This window comes from Pygocentrus nattereri, chromosome 29 (assembly GCF_015220715.1).
Source record: "Pygocentrus nattereri isolate fPygNat1 chromosome 29, fPygNat1.pri, whole genome shotgun sequence".
Taxonomy (NCBI): Eukaryota; Metazoa; Chordata; class Actinopteri; order Characiformes; family Serrasalmidae; genus Pygocentrus; species Pygocentrus nattereri.
The window spans coordinates 680,412-697,145 of NC_051239.1; the positions used below are offsets into that span (position 1 = coordinate 680,412).

The 16,734-nt window shown below is 40.9% G+C and overlaps 1 protein-coding gene across 1 annotated transcript; it reads left to right on the top strand.

The window, feature by feature from the left end:
- The first annotated feature begins 6,094 nt into the window (after positions 1-6,094).
- star (steroidogenic acute regulatory protein) lies at positions 6,095-15,813 on the top strand. The gene is made up of 7 exons (XM_017683996.2): positions 6,095-6,158; positions 9,916-10,023; positions 10,251-10,378; positions 10,875-11,033; positions 11,239-11,423; positions 14,095-14,188; positions 15,481-15,813. Exons 1-7 carry the CDS (start codon positions 6,095-6,097, stop codon positions 15,598-15,600), a joined length of 858 nt encoding a protein of 285 aa, XP_017539485.2. The 3' UTR covers positions 15,601-15,813.
- The last annotated feature ends 921 nt before the right edge of the window (positions 15,814-16,734 follow it).

Below are 16,734 nucleotides of genomic sequence, written 5' to 3' on the forward strand. Positions count from 1 at the left end.
TTGTCATGGTAACGTCTACACTAAGCGGTTCTCCACACATCCACGTCATTTTGCATCGGATAACTTGTAGTCAGCATGTAAACGAGGATTTTCCATCAGAGTGTTGAGTAGAGTGAATGTAAACACTTCAGTCTGAATCTGTAATCCGATTGTATTCAGTCAGTTTGGCAAAAATCTTTGCATGTAAACACAGACACTGTCCAGTTTATCAGCTCCACTGACCGTATAGCTGCACTCTGTAGTTCTACAGTTACAGACTGTAGTCCATCTGTTTCTCTGATACTCTGTTACCCTGTTCTTCAGTGGTCAGGACCCCCATGGACCTTCACAGAGCAGGTACTATTTGGGTGGTGGGTCGTTCTCAGCACTGCAGTGACACTGACGTGGCGGTGTTGTGTTAGTGCATGTTGCGCTGGTGCGAGTGGATCAGACACCGCAGTGTCACTGCTGGACTGAGAATAGTCCACCAACCAAAAATGAACTACAGTCTGTAACTGTAGAGCAACAAAGTGCTCCTATACGGTCAGTGGAGCTGATAAAATGGACAGTGAGTGTAGAAACAAGGCGGTGGACTTAATGAAGTGGTCAGTCAGTGTATTCTCTCGTCATAATTGTCTGACAAAAATGATACGAACTGTTCAGTTAAATAGAAACAAAAACATGGACACAGTGTAATGAAAGCAAAACACTGCACTTACGAAGCATCAGAAGTGATTTAAGTGCTGATGGTGCCCCCTTGTGGGGGATTGGGCAGCCTGCTAAATGTGAATGAGTGAGTGAGTGAGTGAGTGAGTGAGTGAGTGAGACAGGTCCCTGAGGTGCTTCGCATCATTAACAGATTTCACATAGAAGAGGGAGGAAAGAAAAGGGGAAAAAGAAAAATAAAGAAATAACAATATTAATAATAATAAATAATAATAATAATAAAAGCATAATTCTGATGGCAAAGATTTCAGTGAATCAAAATATGACAAGAAGGGATTCCACTTATTGTAAAATTTTGAAGTATGTCCCCTCAGAGAAACCCAACTTTCTCCAATTTAGGGAAAGGAGTCATGTCACGGAGCCACATTGAAATCGAGGGAGGTTTAGAGGACCTCCATAGCAAAAGAACACAGGGTCTCGCTATTAATGATGAGAAACCTATAACATCCGACTGAGCCTGTGAAACCGTAGGCGATCCTGAGGAAAGACCAAATATTGCTATGAGTGGACAGACAGTGATACTGACACCAATAACTTCGGACATTATCTCAGAGAAATCTGGCCAAAACGTAGAAATCCTGGGGCAAAACATATGGGTTGGATCACATGGAGAAGTGGAGCACCTCTCACATTTATCAGTAACTGCCCCAGGATAGAATTTAGATAATTGAGACTTAGAACGATGAATAATTCTATGCAGTACTTTAAACTGAATGAGCTGAAATCTGGCACGAGGTGCGACAAAGCGCACACTATTAATAGCCTTTTCCCAAGATCGCTCCGATAGATGGAAGCCCAGTTCAGCCTCCCATGTTTGTTTGATTTTAATAAAGCAATGTACATTTATATCCATGAGGTATGAGTATATCTTCGATATAAGTGACCTTTGAAAGGGATCTAAACCAGATCTTCCCACGTCTGACCCAGTGGCATATGGGTAGAGTTTGAAAACAGTGCCTAATTAATAATAACGATAAAATAAATAACGAAACAGATGCAAGGAAGGTAAATTAAAGGTGGCAGACAAGTGGGTGAAACTACAGAAAGGACCTTCCTTATAAAGACCAACAAAGACCTTAATCCCTCTGTCATGCCAGGATTTAAAAGCCGTGTCATTTAAAACTTGAGGAAATAAACGATTATTTAAAATGGGCATCTTTGTGGAGCCTAATGTAAATTTAAAATGGGACCTAAACTGAGACCAGATACGAATAGAAGAACGAACTAGTGGGTTATTTGTAAATGCTTTACATTTAACTGGAATCGGGGCAGTTAATAAAGCAAGACCCGAGGAAGGAGAACAAGAGAGATCCTCCGATCTGCACCGCAGCAGTTCAGGAGAGTGAAGCCAGTAAAGCATCTTGTCAATATGAGCTGACCAATAATAGTGTACAAAATTTGGAAGAGCAAGCCCACCATCAAATCTGAACCTTTGTAAAAGAGTCTTCTTCACTCTGGGTACTTTCCCATCCCATATAAATGTGGAAGTGAGTTGGTCCAGCGATTTAAAAAACTTTTTGGGTAAGTACGAGGGAATTGTTTGAAACGAAAAAAGAAATCTAGGCAAAACATTCATCTTTATTACATTTATCCTACCAACAAGGGAAAGGGGAAGAGACCTCCATCTCTCCAAATCTGACTTAAGTTTGTTAAGCAAAGGAGAGAAGTTAGAGTGGAAAAGAGATGGAAATGTACCAGTTATTAAAATCCCCAGATATCTGAAGCCAGATGGAACGAATTTAAAGGGCAGTGCTGATTGATTTAGTGACCGTGCCAATGAGTTCTCTGGATAGCATTCACTCTTCTGAACGTTGAGCCTGTACCCCGAAAATGAGCCAAATTTCTTCAAAAGTGACCAAATTGAACAAAAACTACAGATAGGATTGGTTACATATAACAGCAAATCATCTGCATGTAATGACAACTTCAATTCGATACCAGAACGGAACATACCCTGAAAAGTTTTAAGGGATTTCATTGCAATGGACAAAGGCTCAATGGAAAGAGCAAACAATAACGGGGATAAGCTACAGCCTTGTCTCGTCCCGCGTGATAAAGGAAAATAATCAGAGTACATATTATTGGTGTGGACACTGGCCTGGGGAGAGGAGTATAAAAGTCTTATCCAGGATATAAAGTTGTCTCCGAATCCAAATTTTTGTAAAACAAAAAAAAGATAATGCCACTCAACTCGGTCAAAGGCCTCTAAAGAAAAAGGCATCTAAAGAAACAACAACCTCAGGAGCAGAGGTTGAATGTCCAGTGTAGGTGGTATTCCAAAGTGTACGAATATTTTAAAAAAGCTGTCGTCTTTTCATGGAACCATTCTGATCGTGGGGAATGATTTCGGGAAGAACATTCTCCAAGCGCAGAGCCAAAGCTTTGGACGAAATCTTTACATCTACATTTAACAAAGAAAGAGGCCTGTATGAAGCACAGAGATTAGGATCTTTGTCCTTTGATTCTTCATATACTTCTAGGAGGAGTGGGGCAAAGCTTATCCTGAAACTTTTTATAGAATTCAATCGAAAATCCATCAGGACCAGGAGCTTTGTTGGTTAACATTACTCTGATTGAGTGAGTAATCTAAGAGACTTTTATATAATAAGACATTACATTCCAGTATACTAAGCCTGTCTCATCGCTCCTTAATTGGGGAAACTGGATCATTGTATCCTCTCCCATGAGCGTGGCAGGGGTCAGATGGACAAGGTCTGAAGTATAAATCATGTTTTGGAGCTTTATGGACACAAGGTTGGAGGTGAAGGGAACTCATCCACCCCCCCCCAACCCCACCCCCACATCAGATGCTGCTCAAACACTCTTGAACATGTTCTTGAACAGATTCCAACTCATTAAGCTAATATTTTCCAAAGCCTGCCAGAGCCAAGGCTGGGTGCCGGGGACCAAGGCTGACCGTTCTTTTCAATTTATGCAATAAAAGGATGACTTGGGGTGAGTGTGTGGCGGTTAATGCTGAGTGTATTGGTGTGAGACCATGCGATAGTCTGGGAACGTTGTGGAAGGCTCAGAGCAGCGGCCTGTTAGCAGCGATTTCTTCCTAAGCAAGTTTTGTCTGTAAGGGACGGGAAAAGTGACATTCCAAAACTTCTTCAAAAAGTCTTTGTAATTAAGTGGTTAAGATGTAATCAGAGTCGTTCCGAGCAGTTTGGTGTGAAACGCTCTCTTCTAGATAAACTAACCAAGTCAGAGCCATTCTCAGTGGTGGTGATAGGAACCAGACGTCCCTCTAAAAGCTCCTCACAGTGGTGGTGATAGGAACCAGACGTCCCTCTAAAAGCTCCTACAGAAAGTTCCTACATGAACTGGTTCTGAATTCACTGCCTGATGACTGAGATGCTGTTTTATGAGAGTTTAGAGAACTTCCAACTCCATTCATGGTGGAGGGAGACATGCAGGGTGCTGTGCGGCAAAATAGTCCCCAAAGAAAACTCAGTATTCCAGATTTTCCACTATTTTCCATCATCAACATTCCATATAAGTTCAGAAGACTCGTGTAGGTTCTCTGGTGGTTCTGGATGGTAAATAAAGTGTCTATATCTGTGTTGTAGTCATGGCGACGTCTGGTTCCCATCACCACCACTGTAAAGACGTCTGAATCACTTCAAAACTATTTACTATACTATACACACGGGTCAGGTGTAACATACTGACCACCTCCTTGTTTCTACACTCACTGTCCACTTTATCAGCTCCACTTACTGTATAGCTGCACTCTGTAGTTCTACAGTTACAGACTGTAGTCCATCTGTTTCTCTGATACTCTGTTACCCTGTTCTTCAGTGGTCAGGACCCCCATGGACCCTCACAGAGCAGGTACTATTTGGGTGGTGGGTCATTCTCAGCACTGCAGTAACACTGACGTGGTGGTGGTGTGTTAGTGTGTGTTGTGCTGGTCTGAGTGGATCAAACACAGCAGTGCTGCTGGACTGAGAATGGTCCACCAACCAAAAGTATCCAGCCGACATCCTGAAACCAGAATATCCTGCGGGCAGCGTCCTGTGGGCAGCGTCCTGTGGGCGGCGTCCTGTGGGCGGCGTCCTGTGGGCAGCGTCCTGTGGGCAGCGTCCTGTGACCACTGATGAAGGACTAGAGGATGACCAACATAAACTGTGCAGCAGCAGATGAGCTGTCGTCTCTGACTTTACATCTACAAGGTCGGACTGTCTAATAGAGTGGACAGTGAGTGGACAGTGAGTTCATGACACATGAATTCAGAACCAGTTCATGTAGGAACTTTCTGTGAGGAGCTTTTAGAGGTGGACGTCCGGTTCCCATCACCACCACTGTGAACGGAGCGTTTCACACCGAACCACTCGGAATGACTCTGTTCACATCTTAACCATTTAATTATTCAGAGAAAGTGAGGAAATGCTGGAATTCCTCTTTATTCCTCTTTAAATGTTTGACCCTGAAGTTTTGAACTTCATTAGTTTCGTATAAACCTTAAAGCCGATTTTTGGAAAATGTTGGAATTCCTATTCAAATGTGAGTTTTGACACTAAGAAACGCTGTGAAGGTGTTTAGTGCAGTGCACCCCAGTATCAGCCTTAGCTTTGGCAACTATGCTTTAGGCATTTGGGAAAACTTTGTGCTCTTATTCCCACTTTTTTTTAATCTGGAAACTTCTCAGTTTGGCATGAATGAACTAAATCAAAATAAAACACAGTCAATTTTCTTCGCTTCGCCATATTAATGCCCATGGTTTTGCATCAGGAAATCCAGCAAGCTTATTGCTGCTGTCAGAAGAAAACCTCTCCGTTTTTGACGTTTTTCAGTTTTTTACATAAATGGGCAAAACCTGTTGCCCTTTACATTCTTTGTGAATTTCATGATGAATGGACTGAAAGAAACGGCCCAGAATGACTTGGAAAGACGTCTGGTTCCATTGACTTACATTAAAAATAAAGTAGGTTTTTTCCTTCTCCTGTAAAGTTCCCGTTTTAGAGATACAAGATTTTTTTCCGACAGCTGAAATATATAGGTGTGATGTATGAGTGTCCACATACTTTTGGCCACGTCGTGTATTTTAAAGTTGTTTAGACTGCAATCTACAGCCAGACGGACAGAATAGTCTGTGTTAGCTAACAAGCTGTGTTCCCAGTGGGCAGTGTTCAGGTATTGGCCGTTATGTGAAACAAGGTATTTTCATGGAGCTCGTCACATTTGCTCTGGATCCTTGAGCCACAAGGCCACACTGGCTAAAGCGATGCTGTTGTTTATCTGTGAGGTGACCGCCCCGTGTCCTTGCCTCGACCACAGCTATAAAGAGCCAGGGGCCCGCCAGGTTCCTCAGAAATCCCTGCCTCATCTCATTCAGTCCACGTCAGTGACCAGATTCCTTCACTGTATTCAGCACAGCTGGACAATGCTGCCCGCAACTTTCAAACTGTGTGCCGGCATCTCCTACAAGCACATGAGGAACATGACCGGTGAGGAGAAACTCAGCTTTACTCTGTGTTTATTACGCCATTGAAATGATTTTTGGGAAAATGTGATAAATGTTAAACTATCATGCGGATCGGTCAAGGACCGGGTTAACAACGACCGCCTCCGGTGCTGTTGACCAGCAGGGTGCCGGTGGAAACTGGACTACTGTAGGTCGAAGACCATCAAAGAGGAGAGGAGGAAGGCGGGTTAGAAGGCAGCGAGAGAGAAGGAAAGGCAGGAGTGTGGAGGTTAGAGTAGAGACTCTGAACATAGGGACAATGACTGGTAAAGGCAGAGAGCTTGCAGACATGATGGAGAGAAGGAAGGTAGATATTCTGTGTGTCCAGGAGACCAGATGGAAAGGAAGCAAGGCCAGGAACATTGGAGGTGGATTCAAACTGGTCTATCATGGTGTAGAGAGGAAGAGAAATGGAGTAGGGATAATCCTAAAGGAACAGCTTGGGAAAAGTGTTCTGGATGTAAAGAGAGTGTCAGACAGGATCATGAGCCTGAAGTTGGAGGTTGATGGTGTAATTTTGAATGTGGTCAGTTCATAAGCACCACAGGTTGGTTGTCAGTTAGAGGAGAAAGAGGAATTTTGGAGTAAGATGGATGAAGTGGTAGATGGTGTCCCTAGAGAGGAGAGATTGGTGATTGGTGCAGACTTCAATGGACATGTTGGTGAAGGGAACAGAGGGGATGAAGAGGTGCTGGGTATGTATGGTGTGAAAGACAGAAATGCAGAAGGTCAGATGGTTGTAGATTTTGCAGAGAGAATGGAAACGGCTGTGGTAAACACGTATTTTCAGAAGAGGGAAGAACACAGGGTGACATACAAGAGTGGAGGGAGGTGCACACAGGTGGATTATATCCTTAGCAGGAGATGCCACCTAAAGGAGATTGGAGATTGTAAAGTGGTACCAGGGGAAAGTGTAGCAAGGCAGCATAGGGTGGTTGTCTGTAGAATGAGATTAGAAACAAAGAAGAGGAAGAGAGTGAAGACCGAGCCAAAGATTATATGGTGGAAGCTGAAGGAGGAGGATGGTTGCAGGCAGTTCAGGGAAAAATTGCAACAGGCCCTTGGGGGCAGTGAGGAGCTACCTGGGGACTGGGAAACTACAGCTAAGGTGGTGAGAGAAACTGGCAGAATATGTTGGGAGTTTCGTCTGGACAGAGGAAAGAAGACAAGGAAAGTTGGTGGTGGAATGAGGAAGTCCAGGAGAGTATTCAGAAGAAGAAGGTAGCTAAGAAAAAGTGGGATAACCAGAGAGATGAAGGAAGTAGGCAGGAGTGCTGTGAGGCTGGTCGCATAGCGAAGAGAATGGTGGCAAAGGCAAAGGCTCAGGCCTATGATGAGCTGTATGAGAGGCTGGACAGTAAAGAAGGAGTAAAGGACTTGTATCGTTTGGCTAAACAGAGAGACAGAGCTGGAAAGGATGTACAGCAGGTTAGGCTGATAAAGGATAGAGAGGGAAATGTACTAGTGAGTGAACAGAGAGTGATGAGTAGATGGAAGGAGGACTTTGAAGAACTAATGAAGAGGAAAACGAGAGAGAGAGGAGGACAACGGGGGGAGAGATGGTGGATCAGGAAGTGCAGAGAGTTGGTAAGGTGGAAGTGAGGGCAGCTTTAAAAAGGATGAAGAATGGAAAGGCAGTTGGTCCAGATGACATACCTGTGGAGGTATGGAGATGTTTAAGAGAGAAGGCAGTGGACTTTTTAACCAGGTTGTTTAACAAAACCCTGGAGAGTGAGAGGATGCCTGAGTGGAGAAGCAGTGCACTGGTCCCCATTTTTAAGAACAAGGGTGATGTGCAGAGCTGCAGTAACTACAGAGGTATAAAGTTGATGAGCCACACCATGAAGGTATGGGAAAGAGTTGTTGAAGCAAGGCTAAGGCGAGAGGTCCAGATCAGTTAGCAGCAGTTTGGGTTTTTGGATGTAGTGAAGGTGGACATGGAGATGGTTGGAAGAAGAAGAAGAAGACTAATGAGTATTTGTGTTTGTGGTGCTGCTGCAGCCTTGCAGTTTCCCTCTGGATTAATACTATTACTTTAATCCATACAGTCATTTATTAATTGCCAATTTATGAATGTGAATTCATTCCTCTCAGTGCCGTCATTTTTCTTCTTTTCCCAGTGCTAAAAGATTAATGGGCGCCTCGTGACCAATTAATAAGAAAGTGACGATGTGATTTGCATGTTTATTCCCAAACCAGCTGATGTTCCCAAGGCATGACTCTATGGAAAGTCTACTTGGTTCGTTATGCATTATTTATGAGTAAATGTATGTATTATGAAGATTAGACTAATACAATTAGAACAGCACTGGTTTGGTTCCTGCCTTGCTCACTGATCTCCATCCATCATATGAACCACCGGTGGGTCCAAACCGCGCTCCGTCCTGTTCTCCATAACGTTCATACTCCATAAGCTCCATTCAGAAGCTGGGCGTCGTGTGAGGCTGTAGCTCTTCTCTCCAGTCTAATAGACGGTGACGTCATTTTAAACCCTTATAATAAAAGAAGCTGAACTCAGTTTGTTTTTCTACTGAAAGTCGACCCGTTTTTCCCCAAATCTGGGCTCTAAACTATAAACAGACGGCAAATGAAACAGATGAAACAGGTACTGGACGGTGACTGTAAATACTGGACTTCCTCATGGAGATTTCGAAAATGGTTAAATCACAATTTGTTTATTTGTATATATTCTAATCTTTAGTGCTACTGAAACAATTAAATGCTCACCACCCAGATACAGATCGTGCTCTCAGAAGCTTAAGACCAACTGCAGAAAACCTTGTATCTCCATTTGTTGTCGTTTTTCCGTTTTGGACATACTTTGAAATACCTGTTGTCCTTTACATTGTGTGTGAATTTCGTGATGAATGGACTAAGAGAAATGACCCAAAATCACTTAGAAAAAAATTCTGGTTCCATTGACTTCCATTGAAAGTAAAGTAGTTTTTTTCCTTCTCCTGTAAAGTCACCGTTTTGGAGATTTTGAGATTTTTTTGAGCACCCCCAAAAGTGACGGGCAAAACTTAAAAATGAAAAAATAATTTTAAAAAAGGCAGCTGGACGACTGATTGGCTTTAAGTGAGGTTCTACGCTCTTCCTCACAGTAACTGAGATCTTCCTCGTCTCCTCTTCGGTCTTCAGTGTGAGAAACAAGGAACAGTCACTCTTCACTTCAAACTCGAGTTTTCAGGTTTTCAGATCTGCTGCAGCTCACTGGAAAGTGTTTCAGAGGAATCCGGGCAGAGTTGCGGTTTCTAGACTATAAAGGACCAACTGGGTGATACAGTCTGCCACAGCGCCACCCTGAGGCAGAGCAGAGCTTCAGCTCTAGTTAGTTAAGACCACCAGAGACAGAAGCTGATTTGATTGTGGGTGAAGCAGATAAACTGTGAGCTTCACTGAGTCTGGATTTGAGCGTCTACTTTTCCCTTACAGACGTCATAGTAAGTTTATTTTCAGGGAATTTTGATTTTGAGACATTCAGGAGGTCTAAGAGGTTAATGGGGGGGTCTTGGACCCCCCAGCAGCCCCTGTAGTTCACACTTTGGTTACGCTACTGATCTGTCTCTCTATCTGTCTGTTTCCGATGTAGGTTTTTTGAAGATTTGCTCATTTAGTAAAGGCAAACCGAAGCATTTTAAGGTGTCTATGTCTGACTGAATTCCTAATGTGACGCTCAGTATCTTCAGGCCTACATGTATAGAATTAAATGAAATTAAAGTGTCTTCGTTTGTTTACAGGCCTGAGGAGGAACGCTGTGATGGCCATCCACCACGAGCTGAGTAAGCTATCTGGCCCCGGCCCCAGCATGTGGGTCCGACACATCCGCCGCAGGAGCTCACTGCTCGGTAAGACCCCCCGTCAGAAAGAGGAATGTGTTTAAATCAGCCTGTGGGCCGGTCCCACAGCAGGTTTCTGAATTAGCTGGATAACTTAAGCCTGCTTAGTGCATAGTGTACATACAACATACATCAAATCCATATGTGACCAACAGATCTGACAAAATTTGGGCATACCTGTGTCCTATCTGTGTGTGTGTGTGTGTGTGTGTGTGTGTGTGTTTGCTCGTCCACAGGCAGCAGGATTGCGGAGGAGGCTCTGAGTGAATCCGAGCAGTGTTATGTCCAGCAGGGTCAGCTGGCCCTACAGAAGTCCGTCAGCATCCTGAGTGACCAGGACGGCTGGCAGACTGAGATAGAGACAGTACGTGCGCCTCGCTGACTGTATGTTTACTGTGGTGTGTAAAAGTTTGTGCACCCCCAGTCAAATTCTATATGCTGTCGATTTTCTGAGTGTAAACAAGTCACATATATTTCTTACTGAATTTAACCTACTGGGTGTAAACAATACACGTAAAATGTAGCCTGTTTAACGTTTAAGGCACATTTTATGTTTTATGTTTAATGTTTTCAGGTAACAACAAATATATACAAAATCGTGCAACATGCAGAAAAAAGTGTCGTTATGAATATTATGAATACGACTTTATTCAAATGTGGTATCCAACATCCAGAAAATCAACATTTATTATATATATGATCATACATATATGTATACACACACAGTTCCTCTTGACGTTACATGAAATATCTGACTGGTGGTATCAGGCGGGCCGTGTGGGTTTATTTGGGGTTTATTTTGAGTTTATTTTGAGTTTTGGACGGAGATCTGACCGCCTGTTTTGCTCTTTCTTTCCCAGTCCACAGGGGATAAAGTGCTGAGTAAGGTTCTGCCAGACGTTGGGAAGGTGTTTAAGCTGGAGGTCACTCTGGACCAGCAGCCTAAAGACCTGTATGAAGAGCTGGTGGACAGAATGGAGCAGATGGGGGAGTGGAACCCCAACGTCAAACAAGTGAAGGTGGGACAGTCAGTGATGCTGGATAACCTGTTATACTAATATCATAGATTAAAGTTATTAAAGTTATTAAAGTTTTAACCACTTCAACCACAGCGTTATTATTCACTTACTAATCTTAAAACAAATTATTCAGTATCTACTGTGAATTATTCAGTATCTACTATGGTTATTCAGTAGTAGTTCAGCAGGTGTCTCTGTCTCTCAGATTCTACAGAAGATCGGTCAGGACACCATGGTCACTCACGAGACAGCGGCGGAGACTCCAGGGAACGTGGTGGGTCCGCGGGACTTTGTGAATGTCCGCTGCGTCAAACGAAGAGGCTCCGCCTGGTTCCTGGCCGGGATGTCCACCCTGCACCCCAACATGCCTGAACAGAAGGGGTTTGTGAGGTGGGCCAAAGGCTTATGTAAACACCTTGTGAACATCTGTGTTAGATCATTGGTTCCTAATTAAAGTACAGGGACGTCCACGTTGCACATTGTTGTGATTCCCCTCGTGTAGCAACCCTGATTCAACTCATTAACTCATTAACAAGCTGGGTCGGCTAGGAAAAACACAAGAACGTGCAGAGACTGGAGTCCTCAGAGCTGGAGCCGGGAATCACTGTTAGATTGCCTTGGATTCAGAGAGTTTCAGTTAGACGTCCAGACATGGAGCTTATTTAAACGCAGATCCATCATTAAATACACTTTAAAACCACTGGGAGAGAAATTAGCCCCTTAAGTCTGTTTGAGGGTCCACGCTTCAATGTCTCACTCTCATATTAACCACATTCAATAAGAATTTGAATCAGATATTTGATATTTTCTGTGCTAAATTCTACAGAGCTGTTCGACGCAGGTTGGCTTGGCTCAGATGTTCTCCAGTAGAACCTTTTCAGCCCCTGCTGTGTTTCTAACAAGATGAGCACAACCTCTCACAAAATCACAGCCTCTAGAATTTGTAAGCTCACTGGAGTGTGGGTGTGTCCCTAGCATAAGCACCGCCCTGTCCCCACCCCTTTTGATCTGATAGGCTGCATTCAGATGTCTGATCATTGACATTGATTTCCAGCAAAGGCAGTGAATAAGAGGCACTCAGAAGAGAGCGAGGGGCATAACGGCAACTTCAGCTTTGATCCTCATGATATTGTTTTGAACAGGAATGTTTTCAATTGATCAATAACATTTTGAACGTGTTACATTACAGATTACTTTCGTAGTAAACACCGAATAATCCATAGAAGATACGGAATAATTCATACTAGATACTGAATAATTCACAATAGATACTGAATAATTTATAGAGGATACTGAATAATCCATAGTAGATACTGAATAATTTATAGTAGATACTGAATAATTCACAGTAGATACTGAATAATTTATAGTAGATACTGAATAATTCACAGTAGATACTGAATAATCCATAGTAGATACTGAATCATTCATAGTAGATACTGAATAATTCACAGTAGATACTGAATAATCCATAGTAGATACTGAATAATTCATAGTAGATACTGAATAATTCATAGTAGATACAGAATAATTCATAGTAGATACTGAATAATCCACAGTAGATACTGAATAATTCACAGTAGATACTGAATAATCCATAGTAGATACTGAATAATCCACAGTAGATACTGAATAATTCACAGTAGATACTGAATAATCCATAGTAGATACTGAATAATTCATAGTAGATACTGAATAATTCATAGTAGATACTGAATAATCCACAGTAGATACTGAATAATTCACAGTAGATACTGAATAATTCACAGTAGATACTGAATAATCCATAGTAGATACTCAATAATCCATAGTAGATACTGAATAATTCATAGTAGATACTGAATAATACATACTAGATACTGAATAATCCATAGTAGATACTGAATAATTCATAGTAGATACAGAATAATTCATAGTAGATACTGAATAATTCACAGTAGATACTGAATAATTTATAGTAGATACTGAATAATTCATAGTAGATACTGAATAATCCACAGTAGATACTGAATAATTCACAGTAGATACTGAATAATTCACAGTAGATACTGAATAATCCATAGTAGATACTCAATAATCCATAGTAGATACTGAATAATTCATAGTAGATACTGAATAATACATACTAGATACTGAATAATCCATAGTAGATACTGAATAATTCATATTAGATACAGAATAATTCATAGTAGATACTGAATAATTCACAGTAGATACTGAATAATTTATAGTAGATACTGAATAATTCACAGTAGATACTGAATAATCCATAGTAGATACTGAATAATTCACAGTAGATACTGAATAATCCATAGTAGATACTGAATAATTCATAGTAGATACTGAATAATCCATAGTAGATACTCAATAATCCATAGTAGATACTGAATAATTCATAGTAGATACTGAATAATACATACTAGATACTGAATAATCCATAGTAGATACTGAATAATTCATAGTAGATACAGAATAATTCATAGTAGATACTGAATAATTCACAGTAGATACTGAATAATTTATAGTAGATACTGAATAATTCATAGTAGATACTGAATAATCCACAGTAGATACTGAATAATTCACAGTAGATACTGAATAATTCACAGTAGATACTGAATAATCCATAGTAGATACTCAATAATCCATAGTAGATACTGAATAATTCATAGTAGATACTGAATAATACATACTAGATACTGAATAATCCATAGTAGATACTGAATAATTCATAGTAGATACAGAATAATTCATAGTAGATACTGAATAATTCACAGTAGATACTGAATAATTTATAGTAGATACTGAATAATTCACAGTAGATACTGAATAATCCATAGTAGATACTGAATAATTCACAGTAGATACTGAATAATCCATAGTAGATACTGAATAATTCACAGTAGATACTGAATAATTCACAGTAGATACTGAATAATTCATAATAGATACTGAGTAACAAATCTTAAGATAATGAATTGATTAATAAGCCTGGGATTTAAAGTGATAACATTCACTCTTTCTTTCTGAACCCCCTGTGTTCATGTGTTTCCTCTCTCAGGGCGGAGAACGGCCCCACCTGTATCGTGTTGAAGCCGAGCACAAACGACCCGAACAAGACAAAATTCACCTGGTTACTCAGTTTAGACCTGAAGGTGAGACTTTGTGAGAATTTTTTACTTCCTAGAATGGATCATGATGTACTGGGGCCCTTTAGCTATTAACCCATAGATGCTATTTGTCAGTTTTGATACAGAGATAATAAAAATGGGGAAGAAAAAAAGAAAAAAATATATACAAGAATCCCAATATCACCCCCATTGCCCCGCCACTTCATTTCCCCCCTTTTCTCATAATCATCTCCATGTTCAGTGCAAATTTCACAAGAATGACAAGTTTAGAACAGTTGAGTTCAGCCTTCGCGTTCATCTGTCTTTACTGAGACGAAAAATCAGTGTTCACAAACCCTGTACCTGAGTTAAAGTTGAGACCCCCAGGGTAAAATATTCCTCCAGTAAAAGTAGAAGTTCCTCCCTTTAGACTTCCACTGGAGTAAAAGTACTAAAGTATTTACCTTCAAATGTACTTAAGTATAAAGTAAAAGTACTAAAAGAGGAATTCTGGCTCTGATGTCCTGTTATCATTTTTATAACCAGACTGGCTTTATGAACTCATTTCAGGTGAAAGTCCTCCAGCGTCTCTCTTGGTAAACCAGTCTTTTAATAGAACGTCATTAATTAGTGACCAACAGGTCAAAACCAGCTCTAAACAAAGTGACCGCTGGGCCCTGATTGGTGCTCTGGCTTTGCGCTTCTTTCGTTTTGACATGTTACGTTTTTATACACACAGAAACCAAAAGGAACGACAGATTTCTCAAAATGTAGGAGGAAAAAGTCGGATATTAGACTCTGAAATGTAGTGGAGTGAAAGGAGAAAGTCGCCCAGAACGGAGAAACTTCAGTACAGATACACCAAAAATACTAAAGTACAGAAACTCATTACATTTACTCAGTTACTCAGATACTCAGATACTCAGATACTCAGTTACTCAGTTACTCAGATACTCAGATACTCAGTTACTCAGTTACTCAGATACTCAGATACTCAGATACTCAGTTACTCAGTTACTCAGTTACTCAGATACTCAGTTACTCAGTTACTCAGATACTCAGATACTCAGTTACTCAGTTACTCAGATACTCAGTTACTCAGATACTCAGTTACTCAGTTACTCAGTTACTCAGATACTCAGTTACTCAGTTACTCAGATACTCAGATACTCAGTTACTCAGTTACTCAGTTACTCAGTTACTCAGATACTCAGTTACTCAGATACTCAGTTACTCAGTTACTCAGTTACTCAGATACTCAGTTACTCAGGTACTCAGTTACTGTCCACCGCTGTGAAAAAGTGAATGCATACTGTGTCTTCTCTCCTTTTTCTCAGGGTTGGATACCAAAGGCAGTGATAAACAGAGTTCTCTCTCAGACGCAGGTGGATTTCGCCAATCATCTCCGGCACAGAATGGCCTCCAGCAGTGGCATGGAGACGGCAATGGCCTATTGACACCAAACACTAATGTCCAGAGTTTCCCATTCACCCCACAGCCAATGGTTGACTCCTATCAGACGTCCAAACTCCGCCCACTCATAGCAGTCATTTCCTTTTTTATGGGCAACCAAAAGCAGTGTAGTTAAATGATGTGGTCTCTATGCTGGTCTAGTTATCAGGGCTGCACAATGTAGACAAATACCACACTGGGATATATTGTTATGATAATTGTTATGGAAATGGCAAATTTTATATTAATTTATATACACATTATGGACAAAATGTGATATTACAATGCAGTTAAATTGTTTTTTAAATGTTAAATTGTGATTATTTCCTGCATGACATGAACATAATATCATACTGCAATAAAATTGTGATGAAAATATCATATTACAATGTAAATCTTATTAAGACACCCCACTGAGATTATATGCTGCATGATATGGATAAAGTATCAGAGTTTGATATAATTCTAAGTAAAATACCATATTTTCATTTTATAGCTGCATATCTCTATTTCTGTCGTTTTCTCAGTTTTGGACTTAATTTGAAAGTATGCATGGCCCTTTAGATTGTATGGAAATTTCATGAAGAATGGACCAACAGAAACGGCCCAAAATGACTTGGTAAGAATTCTGGTTCCATTGACTTACATTAAAAGCAAAGTAGGTTTTTTCCTTCTCCTGTAAAGTTCATATTTTTGAGATACGAGGTTCTGATCCGACAACAGCGATATATTGTCATAAGCTGAGTACATCAGCAGGGCCTCGATGTGACATGGTGAAAATTTGGCTTGTATTATTTTAAACCAAAAGCTTGTTGGATTATGGAAAAGCTTGATTCGTCAAAACATCTCCCACAGAAACAGCTGGGATGGGTGAAGATGCTCACGGGAGGCAAAGCATTCACTGCACAAAAGTCAATATTGTGGACTTTTACGATATCAGTATAATATCATGATAACAATTAGCCAACGATGTATCATGCAGCCCTAGTGTTTACATAGTCCTGCGGTGCTTGATAGGGGCCTGAATTGTAGAATACACCTGTATACACCTGTATACACATGAATACACCTGAGAACAGCACCGTTAACGTCCTGAACTCAGTGTGTCTGTACGTGTGCTGAGCATGTTGGCTTGTATC

Bases quoted from the DNA above. Each gene is read 5' to 3' on its own strand.
- star (XM_017683996.2), top strand. From the start codon at position 6,095: ATGCTGCCCGCAACTTTCAAACTGTGTGCCGGCATCTCCTACAAGCAC. The intron at 6,159-9,915 runs GTGAGGAGAAAC...GTTTGTTTACAG, and splicing joins GCACATGAGGAACATGACCG to GCCTGAGGAGGAACGCTGTG. The intron at 10,024-10,250 runs GTAAGACCCCCC...GCTCGTCCACAG, and splicing joins CCGCAGGAGCTCACTGCTCG to GCAGCAGGATTGCGGAGGAG.